At 39.9% G+C, this 25,523-nt stretch overlaps 10 protein-coding genes across 10 annotated transcripts; 7 read left to right on the top strand and 3 right to left on the bottom strand.

Annotated features, from left to right (window-relative positions):
* Window positions 1-102: 102 nt before the first annotated feature.
* Window positions 103-915, top strand: CBF1 (Cbf1p; the record flags this gene model as incomplete). Its single annotated transcript, XM_003645431.1, has 1 exon — window positions 103-915. One exon carries the CDS (start codon window positions 103-105, stop codon window positions 913-915), a length of 813 nt encoding a protein of 270 aa, XP_003645479.1.
* Window positions 916-3,042: 2,127 nt separating this feature from the next.
* On the top strand, window positions 3,043-5,340 carry Ecym_3158 (KUP/HAK/KT family potassium transporter; the record flags this gene model as incomplete). The annotated part of the gene is made up of 1 exon (XM_003645430.1): window positions 3,043-5,340. One exon carries the CDS (start codon window positions 3,043-3,045, stop codon window positions 5,338-5,340), a length of 2,298 nt encoding a protein of 765 aa, XP_003645478.1.
* A 322-nt stretch (window positions 5,341-5,662) lies between these two features.
* On the bottom strand, window positions 5,663-8,986 carry MNN14 (Mnn14p; the record flags this gene model as incomplete). The annotated part of the gene is made up of 1 exon (XM_003645429.1): window positions 5,663-8,986. The coding sequence occupies one exon, from the start codon at window positions 8,984-8,986 to the stop codon at window positions 5,663-5,665; it is 3,324 nt and encodes a 1,107-aa protein (XP_003645477.1).
* Window positions 8,987-10,803: 1,817 nt separating this feature from the next.
* On the top strand, window positions 10,804-11,250 carry Ecym_3156 (uncharacterized protein; the record flags this gene model as incomplete). Its single annotated transcript, XM_003645428.1, has 1 exon — window positions 10,804-11,250. One exon carries the CDS (start codon window positions 10,804-10,806, stop codon window positions 11,248-11,250), a length of 447 nt encoding a protein of 148 aa, XP_003645476.1.
* Window positions 11,251-11,566: 316 nt separating this feature from the next.
* RPA12 (DNA-directed RNA polymerase I core subunit RPA12) lies at window positions 11,567-11,944 on the top strand (the record flags this gene model as incomplete). Its single annotated transcript, XM_003645427.1, has 1 exon — window positions 11,567-11,944. One exon carries the CDS (start codon window positions 11,567-11,569, stop codon window positions 11,942-11,944), a length of 378 nt encoding a protein of 125 aa, XP_003645475.1.
* Window positions 11,945-12,302: 358 nt separating this feature from the next.
* Window positions 12,303-13,985, top strand: CCT5 (chaperonin-containing T-complex subunit CCT5; the record flags this gene model as incomplete). Its single annotated transcript, XM_003645426.1, has 1 exon — window positions 12,303-13,985. One exon carries the CDS (start codon window positions 12,303-12,305, stop codon window positions 13,983-13,985), a length of 1,683 nt encoding a protein of 560 aa, XP_003645474.1.
* A 243-nt stretch (window positions 13,986-14,228) lies between these two features.
* ARP3 (actin-related protein 3) lies at window positions 14,229-15,605 on the bottom strand (the record flags this gene model as incomplete). The annotated part of the gene is made up of 1 exon (XM_003645425.1): window positions 14,229-15,605. One exon carries the CDS (start codon window positions 15,603-15,605, stop codon window positions 14,229-14,231), a length of 1,377 nt encoding a protein of 458 aa, XP_003645473.1.
* Window positions 15,606-16,260: 655 nt separating this feature from the next.
* Window positions 16,261-23,643, top strand: TOR1 (phosphatidylinositol kinase-related protein kinase TOR1; the record flags this gene model as incomplete). Its single annotated transcript, XM_003645424.1, has 1 exon — window positions 16,261-23,643. One exon carries the CDS (start codon window positions 16,261-16,263, stop codon window positions 23,641-23,643), a length of 7,383 nt encoding a protein of 2,460 aa, XP_003645472.1.
* Window positions 23,644-23,719: 76 nt separating this feature from the next.
* Window positions 23,720-24,151, bottom strand: YAE1 (Yae1p; the record flags this gene model as incomplete). Its single annotated transcript, XM_003645423.1, has 1 exon — window positions 23,720-24,151. The coding sequence occupies one exon, from the start codon at window positions 24,149-24,151 to the stop codon at window positions 23,720-23,722; it is 432 nt and encodes a 143-aa protein (XP_003645471.1).
* Window positions 24,152-24,333: 182 nt separating this feature from the next.
* RFC2 (replication factor C subunit 2) lies at window positions 24,334-25,386 on the top strand (the record flags this gene model as incomplete). The annotated part of the gene is made up of 1 exon (XM_003645422.1): window positions 24,334-25,386. One exon carries the CDS (start codon window positions 24,334-24,336, stop codon window positions 25,384-25,386), a length of 1,053 nt encoding a protein of 350 aa, XP_003645470.1.
* Window positions 25,387-25,523: the final 137 nt, after the last annotated feature.

Below are 25,523 nucleotides of genomic sequence, written 5' to 3'. Positions count from 1 at the left end.
ACGTGGAAATCACGTTGTTTACAAGTTCCCGTTACTTCACTAGTGATAACTATTAAAATAAGCAAAGTAGAGAGAATCTAAGACTTAAAAAAGTTGAGAAAAATGACTAAGAGGATACATGGGAGTCACGAATTAAATGGAGTTCGGAGATCAAACGCCAAGAGAACACACGTAGAAGACACTGGAAATATTGATTCTGAATTGTTGAGGGATGTTGAGGTAGAAGATGTGGTTAATAAGGGTAATGGTGGTAACTCAACAATTGGAGATGATGCCGCCGCCGCAGCCGCCGCCGCCGCAGCAGCAGCAGCGAGGTTTACTAATTTAAATGACGATGAAGAGGAAGAGGAAGATGTGGGTGGTCATGGTATGACTGGAGCAGGGGTTGGTGGGCACCACGTTCAAGGGGAGCATGAGGAGGAGGAAGACGAGGAAGACGATGATGATGAGCTTGATGATTTAAAGAAGGATCCGAATGTAGATCTAGATGGAGAGGACGACGAAGATGATGAAAACAAAATGCCTGGTGAGAAACTAACCAGCCGTAGGGGCAGAAAACCTGCTCCAAGTGCTGGAACACCTGAATGGAAACAACAACGGAAGGATTCCCATAAGGAGGTGGAGAGACGGCGCCGTGAAAATATTAACACAGCTATAAATAAGGTGGCAGAACTGTTGCCTGTAAAGGAATCAAGTAAAGCTGCTATATTATCTCGAGCTGCAGAGTACATTCAGAAGCTGAAGGAAACTGAAAACGCGAACATTGAAAAGTGGACATTGCAGAAGCTATTAAGTGAGCAACAAGTTTCTCAACTAACGTCAACAAATGAAAAGCTCGAAGAAGAACTAAGTAACGCTTTTAAAGAAATCGAAACATTGAAGGCTAAATTGAAGAGCGCTGGTATCGATTCTTGAGTTTTTCACGTTGTAATTCCGCTATGGGTTACCGTTACATTCACTATTCTTGATTTTATCACCTTTATATTATGAACCAAATCCTTTTTTAAGTATTCGATATCCTTCAGTGTATCTCCTACCCAAAACTTTTGTATTTTTCACTAAAGTTTTTCGATTGTTTGTATCAATAAGTTTACCAATTTTACTATATCATCAGGTGCTTCACCTCTTAAGCGCTTACAGCAGTTTCGTAAATGCGAATCGATAAAGAAAAATAATGTGAATGTAAAATTTAACTGATGGAGCACATCAAGGTTTCCCAATAATGATTATCTCGAGCAGTTTTGCCCTAACGCTATGGCTTTCTGATTACATGACGCAGTCTACATATACACATTTATACAACTTCTAACCTTCCTCCTCACTCCCCTAATAATCCTTTTCATGCCTATGTTTTCGTTGCCTAAAAGGTGAACATTCCTACTCAAGCTATATCTAATTAGTATTCATTGTATGTTTTTAGGACTGCAGATCCTCCACCAAAAATTTTATTGCCAAGAACTTTATTGTTGTTCTGAAACTCCATGATTTGAACATATGAGTGGTAGGGCTGTGTTTACAGTTTGTGAAATATGCATTTCAGAGGAACTAATTTTACCTTATGATGGTCAGATAATGAACGATGTTTATTGTACGAAAAAATGCAGGATAAATTTTATTGGGTTTTGTGTAGCAATAAATGATGTACCCGGTAATTTAAAATTAGTTGGAAGAAATCATTGCTCAATTTTACTTTACGACTTTAAAACTCCATAGAATATCAAAAAATAGTAGGTTTTGATGTAAAAGTTGGAATTTCATTCCATCAACTCTAACAGACAGTTGAAATATTTAACAAAGCGGGTTTTCCGCTTCTGTATTCAAGATCCAGGTTCCTACCAGTGGATGGATACAAAGGGGATCACTTAAAACCAATACTGGAGTTTGCAGTAGTATCTTTTTGTTATATGGCAACAAACTAGAAAATGATTCCACAATTATTTCGGCCAATCAACACCTCAAAGTTATACAAGATTACAGCTCAGGTTAACTGAGCTCAGGAATCGCAAGCCTTCAGGCAACCTCTTCCGTATATGACCCCCTGACCGTTAAAGTTTCACTTGCATACATATTCGTAGCTGGCTACATACAGATCATCGCTTATCCCTTATGTTCGGAAATCGATCAGCTATCTTCATTTCATCGCTGAAACCCCTTCAAACGACCGTTCACCTGACACTATTTCTGCATTTCAGTGTGCCCGAGGACGCACAAGCATCTTTATTTACCAACAATAACTGATTATTAAAGTTATTATTATCATTAAAAACAAAACCCCTACTGATTACCAAAACTCAGCATTAATCAATCAATTAAATTCACCCCCATATTCCTTTCGTAATTTACATCTGCTATCATCAGCCCTCTGAGTTCTCACATTATTCTGGAGAATCCTGCGCGAGGGATATTCCTTCGTACTCTAATTGAACACCAATATCATATATTACTCCTTGTGATACATATCATCCAAATAATTTTATGGTTATCCTGGTTGAAGTTTTTTTTCATACAGTTTCTACTTAATTGAAAGGAATGACGCATGTTCGCGATATCGGGAAACGTTAGATTTACGTCCGATACTTTGACAATTGTTTATTAGAGCTTGGCATTTTTTCGTAACGAGTTTAGGAAAAAACAGTACCCAGAAAGACTGGCACTTTGGAAAAAAAGTAAGCCAAGAAACACACATCCTTAGATGGTTTAGTGAAGTTCGTTAAAATGCAAAGGTTTTCTGATCCAGTCTGAGAACGAACGTGGAGTGTGGCTGTGTGGTAATTATTGCATGGTTTGAAATATGTGTGGGTTAAAATACGGATATATTGATGTTACCCAATTCTGTATGAAAAATAAGGCAGTGTCTATGCATTGCATTTTTTGGGATAACCACATCGGTCTATTGCTAGATTTTCCACACGGATTAAATGGGCATCGAGAAAAAGTGGGTATAAAAAGATTAAGTTTTTGATGCTTCTGAGGGGGTTGAGGTTAGCTCTTTTGGGTCAGAAGGTGTGAGTTAGTTCTTTCGGTACTGGTTGGAGTCGTTTAATGGAAGATTTTGAAGCACAGAGTGATAAAGTGTTTGCAACTTCCGCGGTAGAAGAAGCGCCGAACGAGTATATTGAAAAAAAGGACCGCAAATGGCTCACTACGTTAACTTTGGCGTTCAGTAGTTTGGGCTCTATTTATGGAGATCTTGGCACATCGCCCTTATATGTGCTAACAACTTTGTTCGATAGTGGTGTAGAAGTTAGCGAAGCGAATGTGTTTGGTGCATTGTCCTGTATCTTTTGGGTATTCACTTTGATTGTGATATGCAAGTACTGTCTTATAGTGCTGACTTTGGGACCTAATAATGGCGAGGGTGGGCAGATTGCAATCTATTCTAAAATCTCTCAGGTTTTAAATACAGGTCCAAAAGGTGTCAGTTTGGCAGGAAATGCTCCCGAAAAAGACTCAGTAATTTTGGAGAGGTCAAGAACTGCTGACAACCCAACATCGACGACTAGTTCTTTGTTCAGGAAGAAATTCTCTTTGTTGGAGCGTGCGAATATTAGGAAGGGATTTTCATTTTCCACTATGGCAATGTGCCTGTTGGGGTGTTCACTTGTGATCAGTGACGGATTATTAACCCCAACAACTTCCGTTTTATCTGCCATTGATGGTATCGCTGTATCTGTACCGTCGTTTAAAGATAAGGTGCTTCCTATTTCGGTTTGCGTACTGATAGGGCTGTTCACCTTGCAACCTCTGGGCACCAACGTGGTATCAGCACTGTTTTCACCAGTCATTTTTCTTTGGTTCATAACAATATTTGTGATTGGAGTATTCAATATTGTTTCTTACCCTATGATTTTCAAGACGCTTAACCCTGTATATGCAATAAGATTCTTGAGGCATCACGGGATTTATGTTCTGGCTTCAGTTATGTTGTCAATTACTGGTTGTGAGGCAATGTTTGCAGACGTTGGACATTTCAGTCCACTCTCCGTGCAGCTTACGTTAGCATTTTTTGTTTATCCATGCTTAATTACAACATACCTCGGCCAGGGTGCTTACCTGCTGAAGCATCCAGAGGCTGCTTCCAACGTGTTTTATATGAGTATACCAGGTAACGCAGATACTTGGTTCTACTGGTTTGTGTTTGTGATTGCGGCCCTAGCAACCGTTTTTGCCTCACAGACTTTGATCTTGGGTGTTTTCTCAATCATTCAACAGATGGTACATCTTGATTGTTGCCCTAAGCTGCGGATTATCCACAAGTCAGCTAAACACCATGGTAGGGTATATCTTCCCGCGGTTAATATTATCCTTATGATTGCTGTTATATGCACATGTATTGGTTTTAAATCATCTAATAACGTCACTTCAGCGTACGGTCTTGGTGTGTCTATGGATCTATTCCTCACATCAACTTTCATGGCTATATGTATGATTGTTGTTTACAATGTCCATTGGGCGATAGTATTAGCTTACTATCTCGGTTTCGGTACTTTCGAAATCATTTTAGTTATAGGCAACCTAAGGAAAGTAGCCGATGGTGCTTGGTTTACGCTAATGATGACCGCAATTACGACAGGTATCTTTGCACTGTGGAGATGGGGTAGAAACCTAATGATCCGCGAGGAACAGGAAGGTAGACCTAGGCTTAACCAATTGATTGTTAATGAGCAGTCTAGAAGCCAGGAGGTGGTTCAATTAGGGGACGAGATTCCTTCGATTAACATTGCTTTGAGCCATGTTGATTTGATTATTGAAAAACAACATCAGGTAAAACGGCTCACGAAATATCCAGCACTTGCATTGTTATTTACAGAACTTACACCTTTGCTGGAATCTGCAGGTAGCGTTCCTAAACTTTTCAGTGAAATCGCAAATTCATTCCCCAACATCCCCGAGTTTTTTGTCTTTGTTGCCATCAAAATAGTATCTGTTCCTTATTTGGAAGTGGATCAGAGGGTATTAGTTGAACCTATGAAGAATGTTAATGGATTCTATCGATGTGTTTTCCAATTTGGTTTCATGAACAAGGTTGCAGTAGCGGAAGAAGACGTACGTCATTTGTTAAGCATCATAGCCCTTTCAAACCCAAATCAATATCATTCTGTATCAAAGAGTCTCGGTGCTCAAGAGTTACCGGTAATACGAATTTTTGGTTCTAACGTTATTAGGGGCAAAAGAACCCAAGAGTGGGAAGGTAAAAGCATGTTTAGTAGCCCGAAAGCGATCACTAAATTTTTTTTGAAACCTTTAGAAGTTGGATTATCGATTATATCTTTTACCCACTTCATCTCCTACAAGATAATCCAGAGCTGCGCAGCGGGTCAAAACACATTGGTGATGTGATTTACTTCGGCAAGGAGGTTGAAATTTGATTATTTAGGGAGTTTTGCTTACGGTTCATGTTAGGTGTGTGAAACGATAAGAACGTGTTCATTAGATATGTTGTAGTACTCTATACACATGTGCCAAAAAAAAATTTCTGATATTAATACATATTCAACATTGTGTTGGAAAATTTTTACAATCGATAATAAATTGAATACAGTTATTCATCGGCTATGCATCTCATGTTGTGATTCAGTATGATTTGTCTCCATATTGTTGTTGCATCCAAATGTCAACCTTATTATTATTAACTCCCTCATTCATTTAATTGTCTGATGCTCTATTCCTTCACCTGCTCCTCTTTAACATCCAACTCTTTCTCTTTCTTCCTCAGCTCCTCCTGCTTTATCTTCTCATGTTCCTCTTTCATACGTAAGTCACTTTCCTTCTTTCTAAGATCATCTTCCTTTGATTCTAACTCTTTCTGCTTTAATTGCAGTTGTGCTTCCTTTTGACGATTATATTCTTCCTTCATCTTCTGAGCTTCTTCTTCCTTCTTCTTGCGCTCCTCTTCCTTTAAAAGTTTCTCTTCTTGCTCCATACGCTGCTTTTCTTCATTCAGAACCCTAGATTGGTAGAGCTCTTTATATTTATTTTCATCTTCCGTATGATACACCTCTTCGAGAGATTGCCCCTTATCTATCGCATCAGCGTCGAAAATCCCGTTATATTGCAAGTGACCCATAATGAAGAATTGTTTCCCAAAAGAATTAAGGTTTATGTCAGATGTAGATTGATCTTCAGATTCGTCAGTGCCGTTCAAGTTCCAATTAACTTCTCTGGACGCAAAATGCGAATTCCAGCGGAACAATTCATGGAACAGGTCTTCTTTCCGAGACATTATGGATTTTAAGATTTCATGAAATGGTACTTCACTATGAAGTAACATATGAGTCCAAATATTCCTTTCCATCCTTTCCTGAAAAACGTCTTTGTATACCCCAAATTCAAACAGGTTTTGAAAGCGAGCCAACATATCAGCCTTTTTCTTTCCGTCCAAATTATCATCGTACATCAACTCTATTTCCTTCTGCCTAATTGCAGTAAGTTTATTTGTATTCCATATTACACTCAGTATATCCTCAAGTTCAGGAAGGGATGCTATGTTTTGTAATACCTCTTTGAATTCCAGGTGTGAGAGCTTACCTAGATGCGTACGTGGAATACAGTGTTGTGCATTCGATGACGTGCCATCGAAATTAGTAGCTCTGTTCACCTCCTCAGAATCAAGCCATAATCTCAATTCTGGTATGAATTCTTTACCTTCGAAATCCAATGCTCCGTATTCTTTAGGAACACGGTACTCAGATTTTAGAATCTTGACAGGCATATTTGGTACGTATGCAGGCATACCGTGGAAAAGCGTCAACCTCAAAGGTGAAAGCTCCCAAAAGGTATTAAAATGTCTGTTCCTACAATTGTAAACTTGAATGTTTTTATTAAGACTATAGCGTTGTTCAATCGTTAAGTCTTCATAAACACCACTGGAGCTATTAATTTCTTCATCTAGATTGGTTAGAAATTCATAGCGATCCAGGCTGACGTTGCCACCTTGCTCCTTCATCTCCTTCTCTAACAACTGGAGAGGGGTTAAATTCGTAATTCCAGGCATGAAACTTGGATCAGAATAAAAAGGGGTGGATGCATTGTATTCTCGTCTGAACTTTTCAGCCAACCAGTTGAAATCGTCATCTATAGCCTCACTTGATACACTTAATCCCGTAATATCAATATAAAGACCCGAATCAACGTCGATGAATCTTGCATCTATGTTGTTTCTATCATTTCCATGCACTCGTGAGGTTATGGATGAAGTGACATCGATAAAATATCTGGAATTGCCGAATCGAGGATCCTCAACCACTACTGATTGATTATAAAACTCTGCAAGTTTGTTTAGATGCGTGATTGGCATCTGCATATCATGATCTCGATCCCATGGGAACGCTAACCCGTTATATAGCCAACCGTACAAAGTTCCATGAGATAGCCATGAGGTTAAATTATTATTCATAGTGAATGACAGCCATGCCCGGACAATCGCATCCAAACGAGCCCGCATTTCGGTGTCTTCTACTATTCCATGGAAAAAACGAGCATCAAAATGATGCCCAAGATGCACATAGTTGGTACTGTCTCTGGCCTCTCTGAAAAACTTCTCACAATCAGCAAAATGTATGTGTAGTGAATTCCTTAAGGAGGCTAGATAATTCCTTTGGTGTTGGTTTAGCTTTTCATAATTCGCCTCTAATTCGCGCACCTTTTCGACAGCATTAAACTCAAAGTCAGAGGGATCGAGCTCTAACCGGTATTCCGGCGATTTTAATGGCTCCTCCGAGTACTTCTTGGTGTTATTCGAAATCATATCTACAAATGGCTCAAGATGGTCAAAGGTGAAGTCTCCATCTGGAATATTTGGATACTGTTTAATTTGGCGTTTGAAGTATTCTTCTAGCAAACCATTAAACAATAGATTTCTTGGCGTACCGTCTTCGTGCAATGGCGAAGAATTGTTAACTTGCACTTGAATAGCAGGGCCGTTCCGGTTCAAGAATACAAGGGATACGGGTATCGGACCATCCGAATAAAGTTTGGATCTAGCCTGCAACCGATACACTTCTGGTCTCGCCGTGGGGAGTATAGAAAAGCATTGAAATCCCGGCAAAAGTGGATTCTGGCTTGTTTCGCAATAATTACCAGCAACATTATCCACATGATTTAATAATACACTTCCACTATTTTTATTAAAATGGTAGCAAGCGAGACCCCTATTACGATCTTGATCAAATAACCTGCGCCCAAACTTTTGCTCATAGTGGAAAAGCTGTTCTACCGAAAAGTAATCATTCACAACCCATGTATGATTCGGCTTCTCGTTCTGAGGAAGATCAATGAAATCATTTAAGATCGAAAGATCTGCCCAGTCATACCAGCTAAACGGTACATAAATATCTGGCAACGGTATCCCATTTTTCAAACGGTTGGTTATTGTATCACTGTAAACCGCCATTGTTAATCGAGGATCGTAATCATATGTCTTTAATAGAAATTCAGTAGCGAGGCTACTACTGTTGTTATTTTTGCCATTGTCATCTTTATAATAACCCTTGCTGATAATACTGCCTTTCCTGTCACGAATGTCCCCTGTCTTCGAGCTAAATAACGCAGACAACACATCGATCTTCTGCGCCGCATTACTAGCTCTGGCCAAAAAGTTCTTGACTAGTCTGTATGGCATTCGATACTCCACCTTGGTTTGGAACCGCCAATTCATATAAAACGATGCAATGGTCTCGGGATTTAAAGTCTTATCGGGCACCACCGACAATATATCATCACGCACTAAATAATTTCGGGGGGATACCACTGTCGGTAAATATTTGTTCGAATCACTTTGTCGAAACTCACCATCATCACCAACCACCAACGCCTTCGATGATTCCCAGATGGCCTGCAAATAATTAGCTCCACTCTCATCCTCAATCATCAAAACCGAACGAGCGGCATGCAACTTTTCCGCCGAAGACAGAAGCAAAATCAAATAGAAGGATATTGTGATGGAACAGATGAACACTACCACCGGAGACCTTCTATACCTCAACATATCCCGTGGTTTATAAGATCCTGTAATGAATAAAATGAAAATAAATGTGATTGTATGTATAAATGTTATATATATGCTTTTGTGCAGCGCCCCAACTTTTCCTTCACAAACACCAGACAATATACCTAACCATATCAATAATATATGTATAAGGGGGGATAATGTTAAATTATAATATATATATATTATTTATTTAGTAAATATTTTATTTTATACTGCTTATGAAACTTTTTAAGGACCACCCTGCTGCATTTAACTGCTGATCGGAGGAATTTCAGAAAATCAAATCAAAAAAACCAAAAAATTAAACCGTTAAAGCATAAAAATGCGCTGTCGCTAAATAATAACTCCTGAAATTCCCTATAAAACCCCTGGATTCACTTGTTCCAACGAGCCCCACTTGAATATTCTAAATATGAATGCAAAAAAAACACAGTTTATATCTCGAAGGGTAACTAAGATCCGGGTTTCTATGATTACGTTATATAATATAGCTGCTGACGTACTGTCGTTTAGCCCAACGATACGAAAAAACAACACATATGCATCAAAGAAAATTGCTTGCATTGCCAAAATCTATTCTAGCCTTACAGTCCACCAGTCATGAAAAAAAAGCTCAAACAAGAGAGATAGTAGAGTGTTTCCTGAAACATTCCACATGCAAAATTCCAGACGGGTCATTTTGGTCCTTTTACGTTGCCTGGTTCGGGCAAAAATGCCTTAATGTTAAAGATATCAAGGGAAACGGGAAAAAAATAAAGTTGTAAGCTGCTGGTGCACTGGGTGAAATCCCTGCACCATTGTATGGCATTCGTATTTTTTTTATTCAGTGGGTCAGGGTCTACTTCCCTATATAGTCCTCTAAAGCACCTGCGAGTCTGACTTTTTGCCAGCATTCTCGCGACATTTTCATATCCGAAACTCCTGCATTACCTACCCACCACACAGATAAGATGCTACAGTGTGTGTGTATGATCAACCGTTTCCTTGTTTGTGACATACCTACGGGGCTTTGTGGGCGCCCGAGGGTTGAAGCCGAACGCTCGAGAGATCGATCTCGGCCTCTCAACATCTCGACTCTGGACCCTTGGGGGTCCAGAGTCGAGATGTTGGGGATCGAGAGCTTCACTAAAATTCCATCGATCAGAATTCGTCATATAAATCCAACTTTCCACACTACACGGCTGTCACATACCTAGTCTCACGCAGAGCGTGTGAACAAGCCACAGTCAGAACAGGAGCCAGAACACACGCTTCTTTCCTTTCCAGTCCTTAGAATAATTTCAATATAGACCATCCATCTGAAATGGTCTGGACTTACCGGATCTATACAACTCATACATGTAGTGGCCCCCGGCCAGCGGGCTTTGTAGACAGGCAACCACAAAGGCACCTTGCGGCAAACCCTGCGTTACCCGGCACATGGAGTGTCGCGGCAGAAAACACCCTTTGGCCACTAGGCTGAACGTCTAAAGGACAGCGCAGAATGATCTTTGGTGTAGGGTATCCAGGACTGGGGAAGCGGACCTAGAGACGATAAGGGCTAAGTGCAAATATCTGCGGGTGTCACAATATAGATCACTAGGATCTTACCTGGCACACTTTGATATGTTTTTTGCATTATAGGAATAAGCGGGCGTCCCTCCGTACAGAAGGACGGGCGGCGGCCTGCGGCGTGGAGCTGTTGATTTTGCCGTTTTTGTCCCGGTAGAAGACCAACTGCGATATGTAGTGTACTTATCCTGCGAACGGTTCAGTAATAAAACAGTATAGTGGTAAAGGATCAAAGTGTATTGACTGCATTACTGATCAGAGCTATGGCTATGGAGACTATGGTATTCGAGGCAGGTTATAATCGGCGAGATGAGTATCCTCTAACAACGATGACGACAACAACAACGACGAAAACAACAACAAGAACAACAGCAAACAAGATGCCAGGTACAGCGCCGGGTAATGTTGCTGTGTGTGAGTTAGCGCCCAGATCTGGTGTTAGTGCAGGGGATGGTTCCGGGTGGTGGGAAGAAGGAGTTGAAAGGGAGTATGGGTCAACGAAAGTTCATGGTTTGGGGAGTTCGCAGGAAATAGGCTCCCAGAGGTCGTTTGACAACGGTCAACAGCGGATTTACGGGAACAGGGATCGTAATAACCAGCTTTCGTCTTTAATCGCGCACGCGGAACGCAACAAGGAAGCCTTGCAGGAACGTAACCAGCGTTGGCAAAAGAGCAAGCAGGATTCCAAACAGCGGTATGGATGGTCGTAATGCAGATGCTCGTATCATAGGAAGCCGCAGCCTGAAGCCGCTGATGTGATGAAGTCCGGCGTTTCGTGTAGGGGTCCTGTTGACTGCTATTTAGTAGGTCGAGTGTGTTGGTCATGTTTGACGATGTGAGATGGCATAAAATTTTCCAATTTTGCAGGTTACAGAGGAAGGAGAGAATAAACGGCCAATTCTCACGCACACTACCAGTCCTTTCATAATTAGTTAGCAGCAGCAGCAGCAGCACAAGCAACAACAAGAACAACTTGTGGAACCCAAAGGTAAGCCCGTGTTTTTTATTTTTCACACAACTCCTGATATGTCCGCTGTTGGTTCCCTACTCTTCTGCCTAGATTGCGGTAATCTTTTGGACAACCCATCGACTGTTTCAGGCAATGACATCTCCTGTTCGCAATGCGATGCTCGCTATCCTAAAAGCTCCTTCTCGAACCTGAAGGTCGTGACCTACACTGCCGATGATGCTTTCCCCTCGTCACTCAGGTCGAAGAAATCTGTTGTAAAGACTACACTTAAAAAGAATGAACTAAAGGATGGCGCCACTATCAAAGAAAAATGTCCCCAGTGCTCCAACGACGAAATGCACTATCACACGTTACAGCTGAGGTCGGCGGATGAAGGTGCTACCGTCTTTTACACCTGCACTTCTTGTGGCTACAGGTTCAGAACTAATAACTGAAGTTCTTCCTTATGCTGCCTGTTCAGGCAAACACCCTTGCATATAGAGATATATATAGATATATAGATAGATTGTCCGATTACTTGTACAATAGGATAAATGGTTTTAACAAAAGACTGTGGGACTCTGCCGCCCTCTCTAGTGAGTAGAGAAGAGACATCGGTCGAACCTTTACATGAATCTCGTTTCTTCCTTTTCTCGTTACCCGGATTTCTCGATGGCAAGATTTTAAAAAAAACTGAACTTTTAAAACCAGGCTTTGGTGGCAAACTTTGACGCCATAGATGCACATAACCTGAACTGAAACATCGGATATATAACATCTACGGTACGGTGTCAGGCAGCTCTATATTGAACGATGGCTCACCCTCAACAGCAGGTTATGCCTATGCCGGATTTTTCGAACGCAATTGTTGCTCAGGATGAGATGGGCAGACCATTTATTATTGTTAAGGATCAAGGTAATAAGAAGAGACAGCACGGTCTAGAGGCGAAGAAGTCACATATACTGGCTGCTAGAGCAGTTGCGTCGATTATTAAAACTTCTTTAGGTCCTCGTGGTCTTGATAAAATCTTGATTTCGCCAGATGGGGAAATCACAATTACGAATGATGGGGCTACCATTCTATCTCAAATGGAGTTAGACAATGAGATTGCAAAGCTTTTGGTGCAGCTTTCGAAGTCACAGGACGATGAGATCGGTGATGGTACTACTGGTGTAGTTGTCTTAGCTGGCGCGTTGCTGGATCAGGCATTAGAATTGATTGAAAAGGGTATTCATCCAATTAAGATTGCAAATGGGTTTAACGATGCGGCCAAAATTGCCGTAACCCATTTGGAAAAGCACTCTGACGATATTTCTCTCGATGAAAGTTCTTTCAAAGACCACCTATTTAAGGCTGCTAAGACGTCTCTTGGTTCGAAGATTGTTTCTAAAGAGCATGACAAGTTTGCACAAATGGCTGTGGATGCTGTCACCACTGTGATGGATGCAAAGCGTAAGGATGTTGAATTCGACTTGATCAAACTCGAGGGCCGTGTAGGTGGCTCGTTGAATGATTCACAATTGATTCACGGTGTCGTTGTCGACAAGGACTTTTCCCATCCACAAATGCCCAAGGCAGTTACTCCAAAGGATGGCAGCGACGGTGTGAAGTTGGCCATCCTAACGTGTCCATTCGAACCACCTAAGCCAAAGACAAAGCACAAATTAGACATATCATCAGTAGAAGAATACCAAAAATTGCAGACCTACGAACAGGATAAATTTAAGGAAATGATTGACTATGTTAAAGAATCTGGTGCAGATGTGGTTATTTGTCAGTGGGGTTTTGATGATGAGGCAAACCATCTTCTACTGCAAAATGAATTACCAGCAGTAAGATGGGTCGGTGGCCAAGAGTTGGAGTTGATTGCAATTGCAACGAATGGTCGTATTGTTCCACGTTTCCAAGACTTGTCTAGTGACAAGCTTGGTACCTGTGGTATAATTCGCGAACTGGAATTTGGCACTACCAGGGACCGAATGCTAGTCATCGAAGAATGTTCCAACAGTAAAACTGTCACATGTTTTATCAGAGGTTCTAATAAGATGATTGTAGATGAAGCAAAGCGTGCGTTGCATGATTCGTTGTGTGTTGTGCGGAACCTTATCCGCGATTCTAGGGTCGTCTACGGTGGAGGCGCAGCAGAGGTCGCCATGTCTGTAGCAGTTGCAAACGAGGCTGATAAACAGCGTGGGATTGATCAATATGCTTATCGTGCATTCTCGCAAGCTTTGGATTCCATTCCTATGATTTTGGCAGAGATTTCTGGCTTAGATCCAATTGAAACCTTGTCTTCCTTGAAGAGCAAACAAATAAAGGAAGGTGTGTCTACTATGGGTGTGGACTGTTTAGGTAAGGGTACAACGAATATGAAAGATTTGTTTGTGGTAGATCCATTAATTGGCAAAAAGCAGCAAATTTTGTTGGCTACTGAATTGTGTAGAATGATCTTGAAGATTGATAATGTCATTATTAGTGGGAAAGACGAATACTAATATTCGGGCAGAACGTTATTCTACCTTCTGTATAATAATGTATATCACAGCATATAGAAATAACTTCGTCTATTGAATGACATTATTCAAAGATCATTACACGTACGCCAACTTTTGATAACAAAGTACAGATAACGCTAATATACATGTGTTTATTAATAGTGCTGAAGTGTTTTCAACACATATACCTCTACACACATACACAAGAATAGTGAGCCCGAACTTCGACGATTAGGATGAATATCACAACATATTAAATAAGCTGAAGTTTCTAACAATTTCAGGACCGTATTCTTCGTAATCTCTCTTTGTATGGCAGTAACTTTTAAATTCGGCTGTCTGTGCTAACAATGAGCCACCAAACCACACAGCATTTCTTTGTCTTCTATGGGAAATAACCTGTACGTCGACACCGGTGGACTTTGTGCCGCTTAACAATTCACTTTGGGCAATTCGATCATTAACAATGGATCTCAAATCTCTCTGTAGACGACGACCGAAATCCTTAAACATCGTAGATCCACCAGACAATACAATATTGCTGTAAAGACCTTTGCGAACATCAATTGGACAAGCCTGGATTGTATGGTCAACAATGGTTGGTAATGGGGTAAGAAAGTCTGAAGATGCGATCTCCGGGTTGAAGAATATTTCAGGAGCCAAAAACCTTTCGTATCCAACATCAACAATCTTTTTCTGAGTCTTTCCTTGGTTTTCAATGATGAATTGTGAAAACTTCCCAACATCCCTGTCAAACTTGTTAAATTCCTTGACAATATCTGGGCAGACGTAACAGTACTCTTGCTTAATACGTTCAGCTGTTTTTAGAGAGGTATCGACTTCACCGCGCTCTCTCAATAGCGATTGGATAAATAAGGTTATATCCCTACCAGCAATTGGTATATTTTTGATAGCTGATCCAATCACATAGCCCTCTGCAACAGGTATAACGTGTGTAACACCATCACCTGAATCTATAACAGTCCCTGTCAAAGACCTATCAGTAACCTTCGAGGAAGTCCAGGATGCGGCAAGCGCAAGAACAGCTTGTACAGCAATATACAATCCAGCACAGTTAAACGACTCGAAAAAGATTTCAGCAACTTGTTCCCTGTTTTCTGGAGGGTTTAATGGCGGTTCAGTTAATAGGAAGAAGTGATCTTCTGGCTCCGTCCTCAGGTATTTGAAAATAGAATTCTCCCAAAATCTTTCCATATGATTCCAATTTTCAACCTGCCCATGCTTGATTGGATAACTCAACGAATATGCTGGTCCTTGTGCAGCAGTAAGTGCTTCGTTGCCAATATAAAAGTCTAGATCTTCCGTACCTCTCTTGCCAGCTAAATTATTTGAGAGGAGCAGCGATGAAGCAAAGTTATTAAAAGACGTCGCTGATGTAGAATTTCCAAAATATGACCCTATAACACCAGAACTGGTGTTAGCCTGGGATTGTGAGCTAGTATTACCTCCTCCAGTTGACTTACCGCTGCTGTTGGAGGGTTGTGCAGTGGCAATGGCTGTTGGGAAAATCCATGAGGGCGAGTCGTTTCCTGCGAAACCCAACTTCGTTAAACCTGTACCATTATCCATCACAACCGCATGATTATTGAGATATGACATTCTTAATTCGTTAGAGCAGATTGTTTGATTCCAACTCTTCTGTCCAGTCTAAAGTAGATCGTGTGTCGATTGATGTTGAAGTTGTATATATGGCAGGTAACCAGAAAAGGGGTTTAAAATGGGGCCTTCCGTTGTTCATGATATTTTAAGATTTCAGTGCGGTATGCGAATCAACTAAACTAAAGAACTAGGATCTATGTGGCATTCTCAATTAGATGTTTATATTCCGTCTTATCAAGTTTGATAATGCCATTTCACCCCTGTGTATATATAGGAGTCGCCATTTTTGGCTTACGTTCCAGCTTTGAGCTACAAAGGATTGTTTATGAAAACAACAATATTCAGGTTTGAAGAACAAAAGAACCACAAATTAAGCTTGCATCTGAGAACAGGTGATCTATATAGTAATAGATATCACTTTGAGAACTTGGATAGTTCTGCTTATCTAAACTTCTTTCAAGCGGACGACTGGGTTTGGAGTTTAAGAAGGGGGAGGGATCCTTGTTACCCGGCTGTTGTCGAGAGATAGAGGTTCTTCGGTAGTTTAAATCTGGTCAGTTCTAGTAAATTTATAACTACACGTGAACGTGAAGTCAATATACATACCTATAGAGTGATCATATATCCAAGCCTAGAGTTTAATCTTGTTATTAATATGCTGAAAAGAAAAGGAGACAAGTCCAAGAAGCGGTTAACTTCGATAACTACCTCTACTGATGATTTATTCGTTGAATCTGCTTCTGCTGCTGGCACAGCAGGTGCCTCTTCTGCAGCAGTCGGCAATGGAACCTCCGGGGATATAACAAAATCAGCCGCTACTCAAGGGAGTGTTGAGGGGGAATCTGATATTAGCTTTACTGGGTTTACTGTGATTTTCAATAGATTGAAAAGTAATAATAGCCAGGAACGCAAAGCAGCCTCATTTGAGTTAAAAAATAGTTTGATCTCTTTGGCAAGGGAGGTGTCTACAGAGCATTTCCAGAGGTTCAGTAATGAATTGAATAACAAGATTTTTGAATTGATACATGGCTCGGATTCGAATGAAAAGTTAGGTGGTGTACTAGCGGTTAATACGCTTATAGACTTTTATTCTCATACGGATGAACTGCCTAATCAGACATCCCGATTAGCGAATTATTTGCGGGTTTTAATACCTTCAAGTGATATTGATGTTATGCGGTCTGCAGCAACGACGCTGGGTAAATTAGCCGTTCCTGGTGGTACACTTACTTCCGACTTTGTTGAATTTGAGGTGAAAACTTGTATTGAATGGTTAACAACATCCCCGGAAAGTTCTTCTTCCAACTCAAAGCAAGAATACAGGAAGCATGCATCATTGTTAATTATTACGGCAATCGCGAATAATTCTCCGTACCTCCTGTATCCTTATTTGAACTCCATATTGGATAATATTTGGAGGGCCTTGAGAGATACGAAGCTGGTAATTAGAACTGACGCTGCAATTACATTAAGTCATTGTTTGGCTATTATTAATGATCGAGACTCTATATTAACCAATAGATGGGTTCAGAGATTATTTAAAGGCTGTACATATGGGCTGAATTTGAGTACAAATGAGGCTGTTCACGGCACTCTTCTCGTTTACCGAGAGCTAGTATCTCTAAAGGGGCCTTATTTGCATGAGAAGTTCAATGAAATCTATGATACAACCATGAGGTATAAGGATCATAAATCTGCTGTTATTAGGAAGGAATTGTATGCAATCCTGCCTCTCCTTGCCTCATTTGACCCAAGATTGTTTACCGAAACCTACTTGGACAACACTATGGTGCATTACTTGACTCTTCTTAAGAACATGCACTCTAACCTAATAAACAATCCGGATAAAGCCGCCATACTCGTTTCAATTGGAGATATTGCCTATGAAGTCCGCTCGAGTATTGCTCCATATATGGATTCAATTTTAGACAATACTAGAGATGGTTTCATGACGAAATATAAAGTCCGCAAACACTTCGAGAGTGAATTATTTTATTGCATTGCAAAATTAGCATGTGCCGTTGGTCCTGCAATTTCTAAGTACTTGCACAGCGACTTACTGGACCTGATGCTCGCTTGCCCTTTAAGTGACCACATGCAAGATACCCTGGAAACATTAAATGAAGAGATTCCTGCATTAGAAGCCTTAATAAATGAGAAATTACTTGATTTGATATGTTATTCCTTATCGGGAGACAAATTTAGGCCTCCAGGTTCACCAACCCCAGTCAAACAATTTTCGGCTGACAGGGCCAGGAACTACAGAGATCAATCCTGGTTACGTAAGACGAACGATATTAATGATAATAACCAAGACGCTATCATACTAACGCAAGCTTTACGGATGTTAACTACAATAAATCACAAATATTCTTTAACTGAGTTGGTTAGATATGTGACCATTTCTTACATCGAACATGAAAACCCACAAGTTAGAAAATTGGCTGCCTTAACGTCTTGTGATTTATTTGTGAAAGAGCATATTTGTAAGCAATCTTCTTTGCATGCATTGAACGCAGTGGCTGAGGTACTCAGTAAATTGTTGACTGTTGCTATAACTGATCCTGTTGCAGAAATCCGGTTTGAAATTTTGAAACACTTGGACAGCAGCTTCGATCCCCAGTTATCCCAGCCTGACAATGCCAGGTTACTATTTATGGCGTTGAATGACGAGGTGTTTGCAATTCAAATGGAAGCAATGAAAATTGTTGGTAGGTTATCATCGGTGAATCCTGCATATATTGTTCCATCGTTGAGAAAAACCCTAATTCAACTTTTAACAGAATTGAAACACTCAAGCATGACCAGAAAAAAAGAAGAAAGTGCATCTATGTTTTGTACTTTGATCAGTTCTAGCAAGGATGTTACGCGGCCTTACATTGAACCGATATTAGATGTATTGTTACCAAAATGCCAGGATAATTCGTCTGCTGTTGCATCTACTGCGTTAAAGGCAGTGGGTGAACTAGCTGTTGTAGGAGGTGAGAGTATGAAAGATTACTTGGACAAATTGATGCCTTTGATAATAAATAATTTTCAGGATCAGTCGAATTCATTTAAACGGGGAGCTGCTCTGAAAACTCTGGGACAGTTAGCTTCATCTTCAGGTTATGTTATTAATCCACTACTCGACTACCCTCAACTTCTTGGCATCCTTGTTAAGATTTTGAAGGCAGAAAGTTCTCAAGGTATTCGAAGAGAAACTGTTAGATTAATTGGTATTCTCGGTGCTCTAGATCCATATAAACATCGAGAAGTAGAGAGAACATCAAGCACTCAGATCTCTGTCGAACAAAACGCACCTTCTATAGATGTGGCTTTGTTAATGCAAGGCATGTCCCCTTCTAACGAAGAATACTATCCCACAGTGGTGATTAACACATTGATGAAAATTCTTAAAGACCATTCTTTGTCCTCCCATCACACTGCTGTTATTCAAGCGGTAATGCATATTTTTCAAACTTTAGGTCTTCGTTGTGTTTCATTTCTCAAACAGATAATTCCAGGTATGATTAATGTTATGAGAACTTGTCCACCTTCGATATTGGAGTTTTACTTTCAGCAACTAGGAGTTATGGTTGCAATAGTTAAGCAACATATACGACCTTATGTTGATGAAATTTTTGAAGTCATCAAGGAATTCTTCCCATTTATAAAATTGCAAATCACCATAATATCTGTGATTGAATCCATATCAAAATCTCTTGAGGGAGAATTTAAGCCTTATATTCCGACGACTTTGACGTTGTTTTTGGATGTTCTAGAGAAAGATAATTCTAATAAGAAAATAGTATCTATTAGAATTCTAAAATCACTTGTTGTTTTTGGATCTAATTTGGATGATTACGTGCACTTGGTTATCCCATCTATTGTCAGGATGTGTGAATATAGTAGCGGAAATCTGAATAAGGCCGCTATTGTAACAATAGGAAGGTTGGCCAAAAATGTCAACTTGTCTGAAATGTCTTCAAGAATTGTTCAGACTATGATTCGTGTCCTCAGTACCTCGGATCAGCAATTGATCAGGGCTACTATGAATACCTTAAGTTTACTGTTATTACAATTGAACACCGATTTTACAGTTTTTGTGCCAATAATTAACAAAACTTTGGTTAAAGGGCATATTCAGCACAGTATATATGACCAATTGGTAGGAAAATTATTAAACAATGAACCTCTCCCAACTAAAATAGTAGTGGACAAGGATTTTGATGTATCAAATAAGGAAATCACCGAATCAGAAGTCCTGTCAAGAAAACTGCCGGTAAATCAAACAGTGCTGAAGAGTGCCTGGGATTGTAGTCAACAACGTACAAAGGAAGATTGGCAAGAATGGATTAGAAGACTTTCTATTCAACTGTTAAAAGAGTCCCCTTCGCATGCTCTAAGAGCATGTTCTGGTTTGGCGGGTATTTATTATCCATTAGCTAGGGAGTTATTCAATGCTTCTTTTGCAAGTTGTTGGACTGAATTATATACACAATATCAGGAGGATCTTGTTAAGTCTCTATGTTCTGCTCTTTCTTCCCCGAATAATCCCCCTGAAATACATCAAACACTGTTGAATTTGGTGGAATTTTTAGAACATGATGATAAGTCTTTGCCCATATCTATTCCTACATTGGGGGAGTATGCTCAGCGGTGTCATGCATATGCAAAGGCTCTACACTATAAAGAACTAGAATTTATTCAGGAACCCAGCACTTCTACAATTGAATCATTGATCAGTATAAACAACCAATTGCATCAGACAGATGCCGCAATTGGTATATTGAAACATGCTCAGCAGCATCACGATTTACAACTAAAAGAAACATGGTATGAAAAGCTGCAAAGATGGGATGATGCTTTGAACGCTTATAATCAAAGAGAAGCTGCAGGTGAGGATACCATTGAAGTTACTATGGGAAAGATGAGGTCTCTACACGCTCTTGGTGAGTGGGAGCAGCTGTCAGAATTGGCAGCTGATAAATGGATGACATCTAAACTTGAAATTAAGAGAATAATTGCTCCATTGGCTGCTGGTGCAGCCTGGGGTTTAGCCCAATGGGATTCAATTGAAAAGTACATTAATGTTATGAAACCTCAATCCCCTGATAAAGAATTCTTTGATGCAATATTGTGTTTGCACAGGAATAATTTTGAAAAAGCGGCTGAACATATTTTTTTGGCTAGAGATTTACTAGTTACAGAGATGTCAGCTTTGGTTAATGAAAGTTATAACAGGGCTTACAGTGTTGTAGTACGATCTCAAATGATTGCTGAGTTGGAGGAAATAATCCAATATAAGAAGTTGCCTCAGATTTCAGAAAAGCGTATAATGATGAGGAAAACATGGAATCATAGATTATTAGGCTGCCAGAAAAACGTTGACGTTTGGCAAAGAATTCTTAGGGTGAGGTCGTTGGTTGTAAAACCAAAACAAGACATGCAGGTTTGGATTAAGTTTGCTAATCTATGTCGGAAGTCTGGCAGAATGGGTTTGGCCCAAAAAGCGTTGAATTCCTTATTGGAAGAGGGTGGTGATCCAGAACATCCTAACACTGCCAGAGCACCACCTCCTGTTGTTTATGCTCAATTAAAATATATCTGGGCAACTGGCTCGCGGAAAGATGCTTTGCGTCATTTAATAAGTTTTACTTCTCGGATGGCACATGATTTAGGTCTTGATCCAAGTAATATGATAGCGCAGAGTGTCTCCAAAAACAGCATTGTCCCTCCAAATCATACTGAAGAGTACACCAAGTTGTTAGCCCGCTGCTTTTTGAAACAAGGCGAATGGAGAGTAATGTTGCAGCCTAACTGGAGAACTGAAACCCCGGATGCTATTTTGGGCTCTTATTTATTGGCTACACATTTTGATAATATATGGTATAAAGCATGGCATAATTGGGCATTGGCTAATTTTGAAGTGATATCTTTGATGACAGATAGGGTGAGAGAAGAACAGAGAGCGCAGAAAAGTAATAACGATACTCAGTTGCAGGTCAACGGTGGCACGCAGCATACCACTTTTGTTTTGGAAGCATCTAATGTTAATGGAGTTGATTATCATCCAGAATTGGTTCAACGGCATGTAGTTCCTGCAATCAAAGGTTTTTTCCACTCTATTTCATTATCAGAGTCCAATTCTCTCCAAGATACCTTAAGGTTGTTGACTTTATGGTTTACCTTTGGTGGTATTCCAGAGGCAGCTCAAGCAATGCATGAGGGATTTAATTTAATCAAGATTGATAATTGGTTGGAAGTAATTCCCCAATTAATCTCCCGAATTCATCAACCCAATCAAACTGTTAGCAGGTCATTGTTATCTTTGTTGTCAGATTTGGGCAAAGCACATCCTCAAGCTCTAGTATTCCCTCTTACAGTGGCGATTAAGTCGGAGTCTGTATCAAGGCAAAGAGCTGCATTATCAATTGTAGAGAAAATGCGTATGCACAGTTCAAATTTAGTAGAGCAGGCGGAATTAGTTAGTGATGAATTGATTAGGATTGCCGTTTTATGGCACGAATTATGGTATGAGGGTCTAGAAGATGCTAGCAGACAATTTTTTGGAGAACACAATACTGAGAAAATGTTTGCTACATTGGAACCACTTCACGAAATGTTAAAAAGAGGTCCAGAGACACTGCGAGAGATATCTTTCCAGAATTCCTTTGGAAGAGATTTAAACGATGCCTATGAGTGGGTTATGAATTACAAGCGTACTCAAGATATCAGCAATTTAAACCAAGCTTGGGATATCTACTACAATGTTTTTCGGCGTATCAGTAGGCAACTACCCCAATTACAGACGTTAGATTTGCAACATGTTTCACCTAAACTGCTTGCTGCTCACAACCTCGAACTTACAGTTCCTGGCACCTATCACACCGGAAGATCAATTGTTCGTATTGCTCATTTTGAACCTGTCTTTTCTGTCATTTCCTCAAAACAGAGACCACGTCGTTTGTCGATTAAGGGAAGTGATGGCAAGGACTACCAGTATGCGCTTAAGGGGCATGAAGATATCAGGCAGGATAGCTTGGTGATGCAGCTATTTGGCTTGGTGAACACTCTTTTGCAAAATGATCCTGAATGTTTCCGCAGACATTTAGATATTCAAAAATACCCTGCTATTCCATTATCCCCAAAGTCTGGCTTATTAGGCTGGGTCCCAAACAGCGACACTTTTCATGTGTTGATTAGAGAATATCGTGAGTCGAGAAAAATTCAGCTAAATTTGGAGCATAGAATAATGCTACAAATGGCACCTGATTATGATAATTTAACGCTGTTACAAAAAGTTGAAGTTTTCACTTATGCATTAGACAATACAAAAGGTCAGGATCTTTATAAAGTTTTATGGTTAAAGAGTAGATCATCTGAATCTTGGCTTGAAAGAAGAACGACCTATACCAGATCCTTGGCAGTCATGTCTATGGTTGGTTATATTTTAGGTTTAGGTGATCGTCATCCAAGCAATCTTATGTTGGATCGTATAACAGGAAAAGTTGTTCACATTGATTTCGGCGATTGTTTTGAAGCAGCGATTTTAAGGGAGAAATATCCAGAAAAGGTTCCCTTCAGATTGACAAGAATGCTGACCTATGCGATGGAAGTTAGTGGAATTGAGGGCAGTTTCCGTATAACTTGTGAAAATGTTATGAAGGTTCTGCGGGATAACAAGGAATCTCTGATGGCGATCTTAGAAGCATTTGCGCATGACCCTCTGATTAATTGGGGGTTCGATTTGCCAACCCAAGCAATTACGGAGCAAACTGGAATTCAGCTACCTTTAACCAATCCAAGCGAGCTCCTAAGAAACGGTGTGATTACAGTGGAAGAAGCAGCTCGAATGGAGGTTCAACAAAGGGTGGAAATTAGAAATGCTAGGGCAACTCTAGTTCTTAAAAGAATAACTGACAAGCTTACTGGTAATGACTTCCGCAGTTCCCATGAGCTGAATGTACCGGAACAAGTGGATAAATTAATTCAGCAAGCTACATCAGTTGAAAACTTGTGTCAGCATTATATTGGATGGTGTTCCTTCTGGTAAGCAATTCAATGAACCCGTATATATTACAAATATTCGTACGTATTACACCTATATTTATCAGCATTAAGTTTTAAGATCAGACACAGTATTTCTCAGAGTACTTCACTAAAATCGAATCCCATTTTGAAATTACTGCCGGCTTGGAACCTAGTATGTTCATCTCATTATCAAAATTAGACCGTGTAAGAACATTAGATATTCTAAGTTCCCTCAATGCTAAGTGGAAATCTTGTCTCAGATCTTCGTCTTCGTCTCCAAATAGAGAATTTAGAACTTGCATACGACCAATTATTTCACCTACTTGGAACCCTGACTTGCAACCATCGGGAAACTTTTCATCAAATCCTTGTTGTAATGCTTCTTCTTTTGCTGAAGAGACACCATCACGATATCCCCTTTTCCAATGAATACGCTTTAGTTTCCTTAACTCTTGAGATTCAGAAAGATTCCCTCCATTTTCTCCATAAACCAAATCTGATTCATCTAACCAGTCATTATTATCATTCATTCTGATGAGCTTTCAGTGAGGGATAAATTGTCATTACAATTTGCTAGCGCAAGCTTTAAATGAAAAAATGAGGTTCAGCGGATTCAACAGTAAACGCCAAATCCACTTATTTAAAGAGCTACATAAAAGAAGGTTATCAAGGAAACTTGTGGAAATTATTTAGATCTTGATTCTCTAATTCCATGACAACGGAGCCCTTTTTTAACGCAAAACATCTGAACAATCGTTTAGATGAGATTGAACAGAACAAGCCATGGGTTGAGAAGTATAGGCCAAAAAAATTGGAAGATGTTACTGCTCAAAGTCACACAGTAAAGGTTTTAAAGAAGACTTTGGAATCTGCAAATCTGCCCCATATGTTATTCTATGGTCCGCCTGGCACTGGTAAGACTTCGACTATCCTAGCACTCACTAAGGAACTTTTTGGTCCAGAATTGATGAAAACTCGAGTCTTGGAACTAAACGCTTCGGATGAACGTGGTATATCTATCGTAAGGGAAAAAGTCAAGAATTTTGCAAGATTGACCGTTACAACTCCTTCCAAAGAAGACTTAGAAAGACATCCATGTCCTCCATACAAGATCATTATATTAGATGAGGCTGATTCTATGACAGCTGATGCTCAAAGTGCTTTACGTAGGACGATGGAAACTTACTCAAATGTGACAAGATTTTGCCTAATTTGTAATTATGTTACTCGAATCATCGATCCCTTAGCCTCCAGATGTTCCAAGTTTAGGTTCAAGCCTCTGGATAACTCAAACGCGCTGACTAGGTTACAATATATCGCTTCCGAAGAGTCTTTAACCCTTGCAGATGGTGCCTTGGACAAGATATTGGATATTTCTGAGGGTGACTTAAGAAAGGGCATTACATTGCTGCAGTCAGTAGCGAAGGCTGTTGCCTATTTAGATAACGCAGAGATCACTACGTCTCAAGTAGAAGAATTAGCTGGTGTTGTTCCAGAACCTGTGTTACTCGAGTTGGTGAATAAAATTGAATCTAAAGATTTGAAAGAAATCATCAACTACGTTAATAGTTTCATTAAAAGTGGGTGGTGCGCTGCATCCGTCATTTCGCAGTTGCATGATTACTATGTCAAAAATGATGAACTGGATACTGAATTCAAAAATAAATTATTCCTGTTGTTATTTGAAACAGACTCCAGGTTAGCCAATGGAACGAATGAACACTTGCAACTGTTAAACTTAGCTGTGAAGATTTCACAACTATGAGAAAAATAGGACGTAGCTTCACTTTATTCATTTATAAAATAGTAATAGTAATACGAATTGTATACAATGGATAAAAATTGATAATATTGAGGAAGATCTGATAACATTTTATTAATACTGTATGGCAAAGTTATTAG

This window comes from Eremothecium cymbalariae, chromosome 3 (genome assembly GCF_000235365.1).
Source record: "Eremothecium cymbalariae DBVPG#7215 chromosome 3, complete sequence".
In the NCBI taxonomy this organism is placed as follows: Eukaryota; Fungi; Ascomycota; class Saccharomycetes; order Saccharomycetales; family Saccharomycetaceae; genus Eremothecium; species Eremothecium cymbalariae.
Note: the sequence above shows the minus strand (reverse complement) of the source record. Positions and strands in the feature narration are given on the sequence as shown.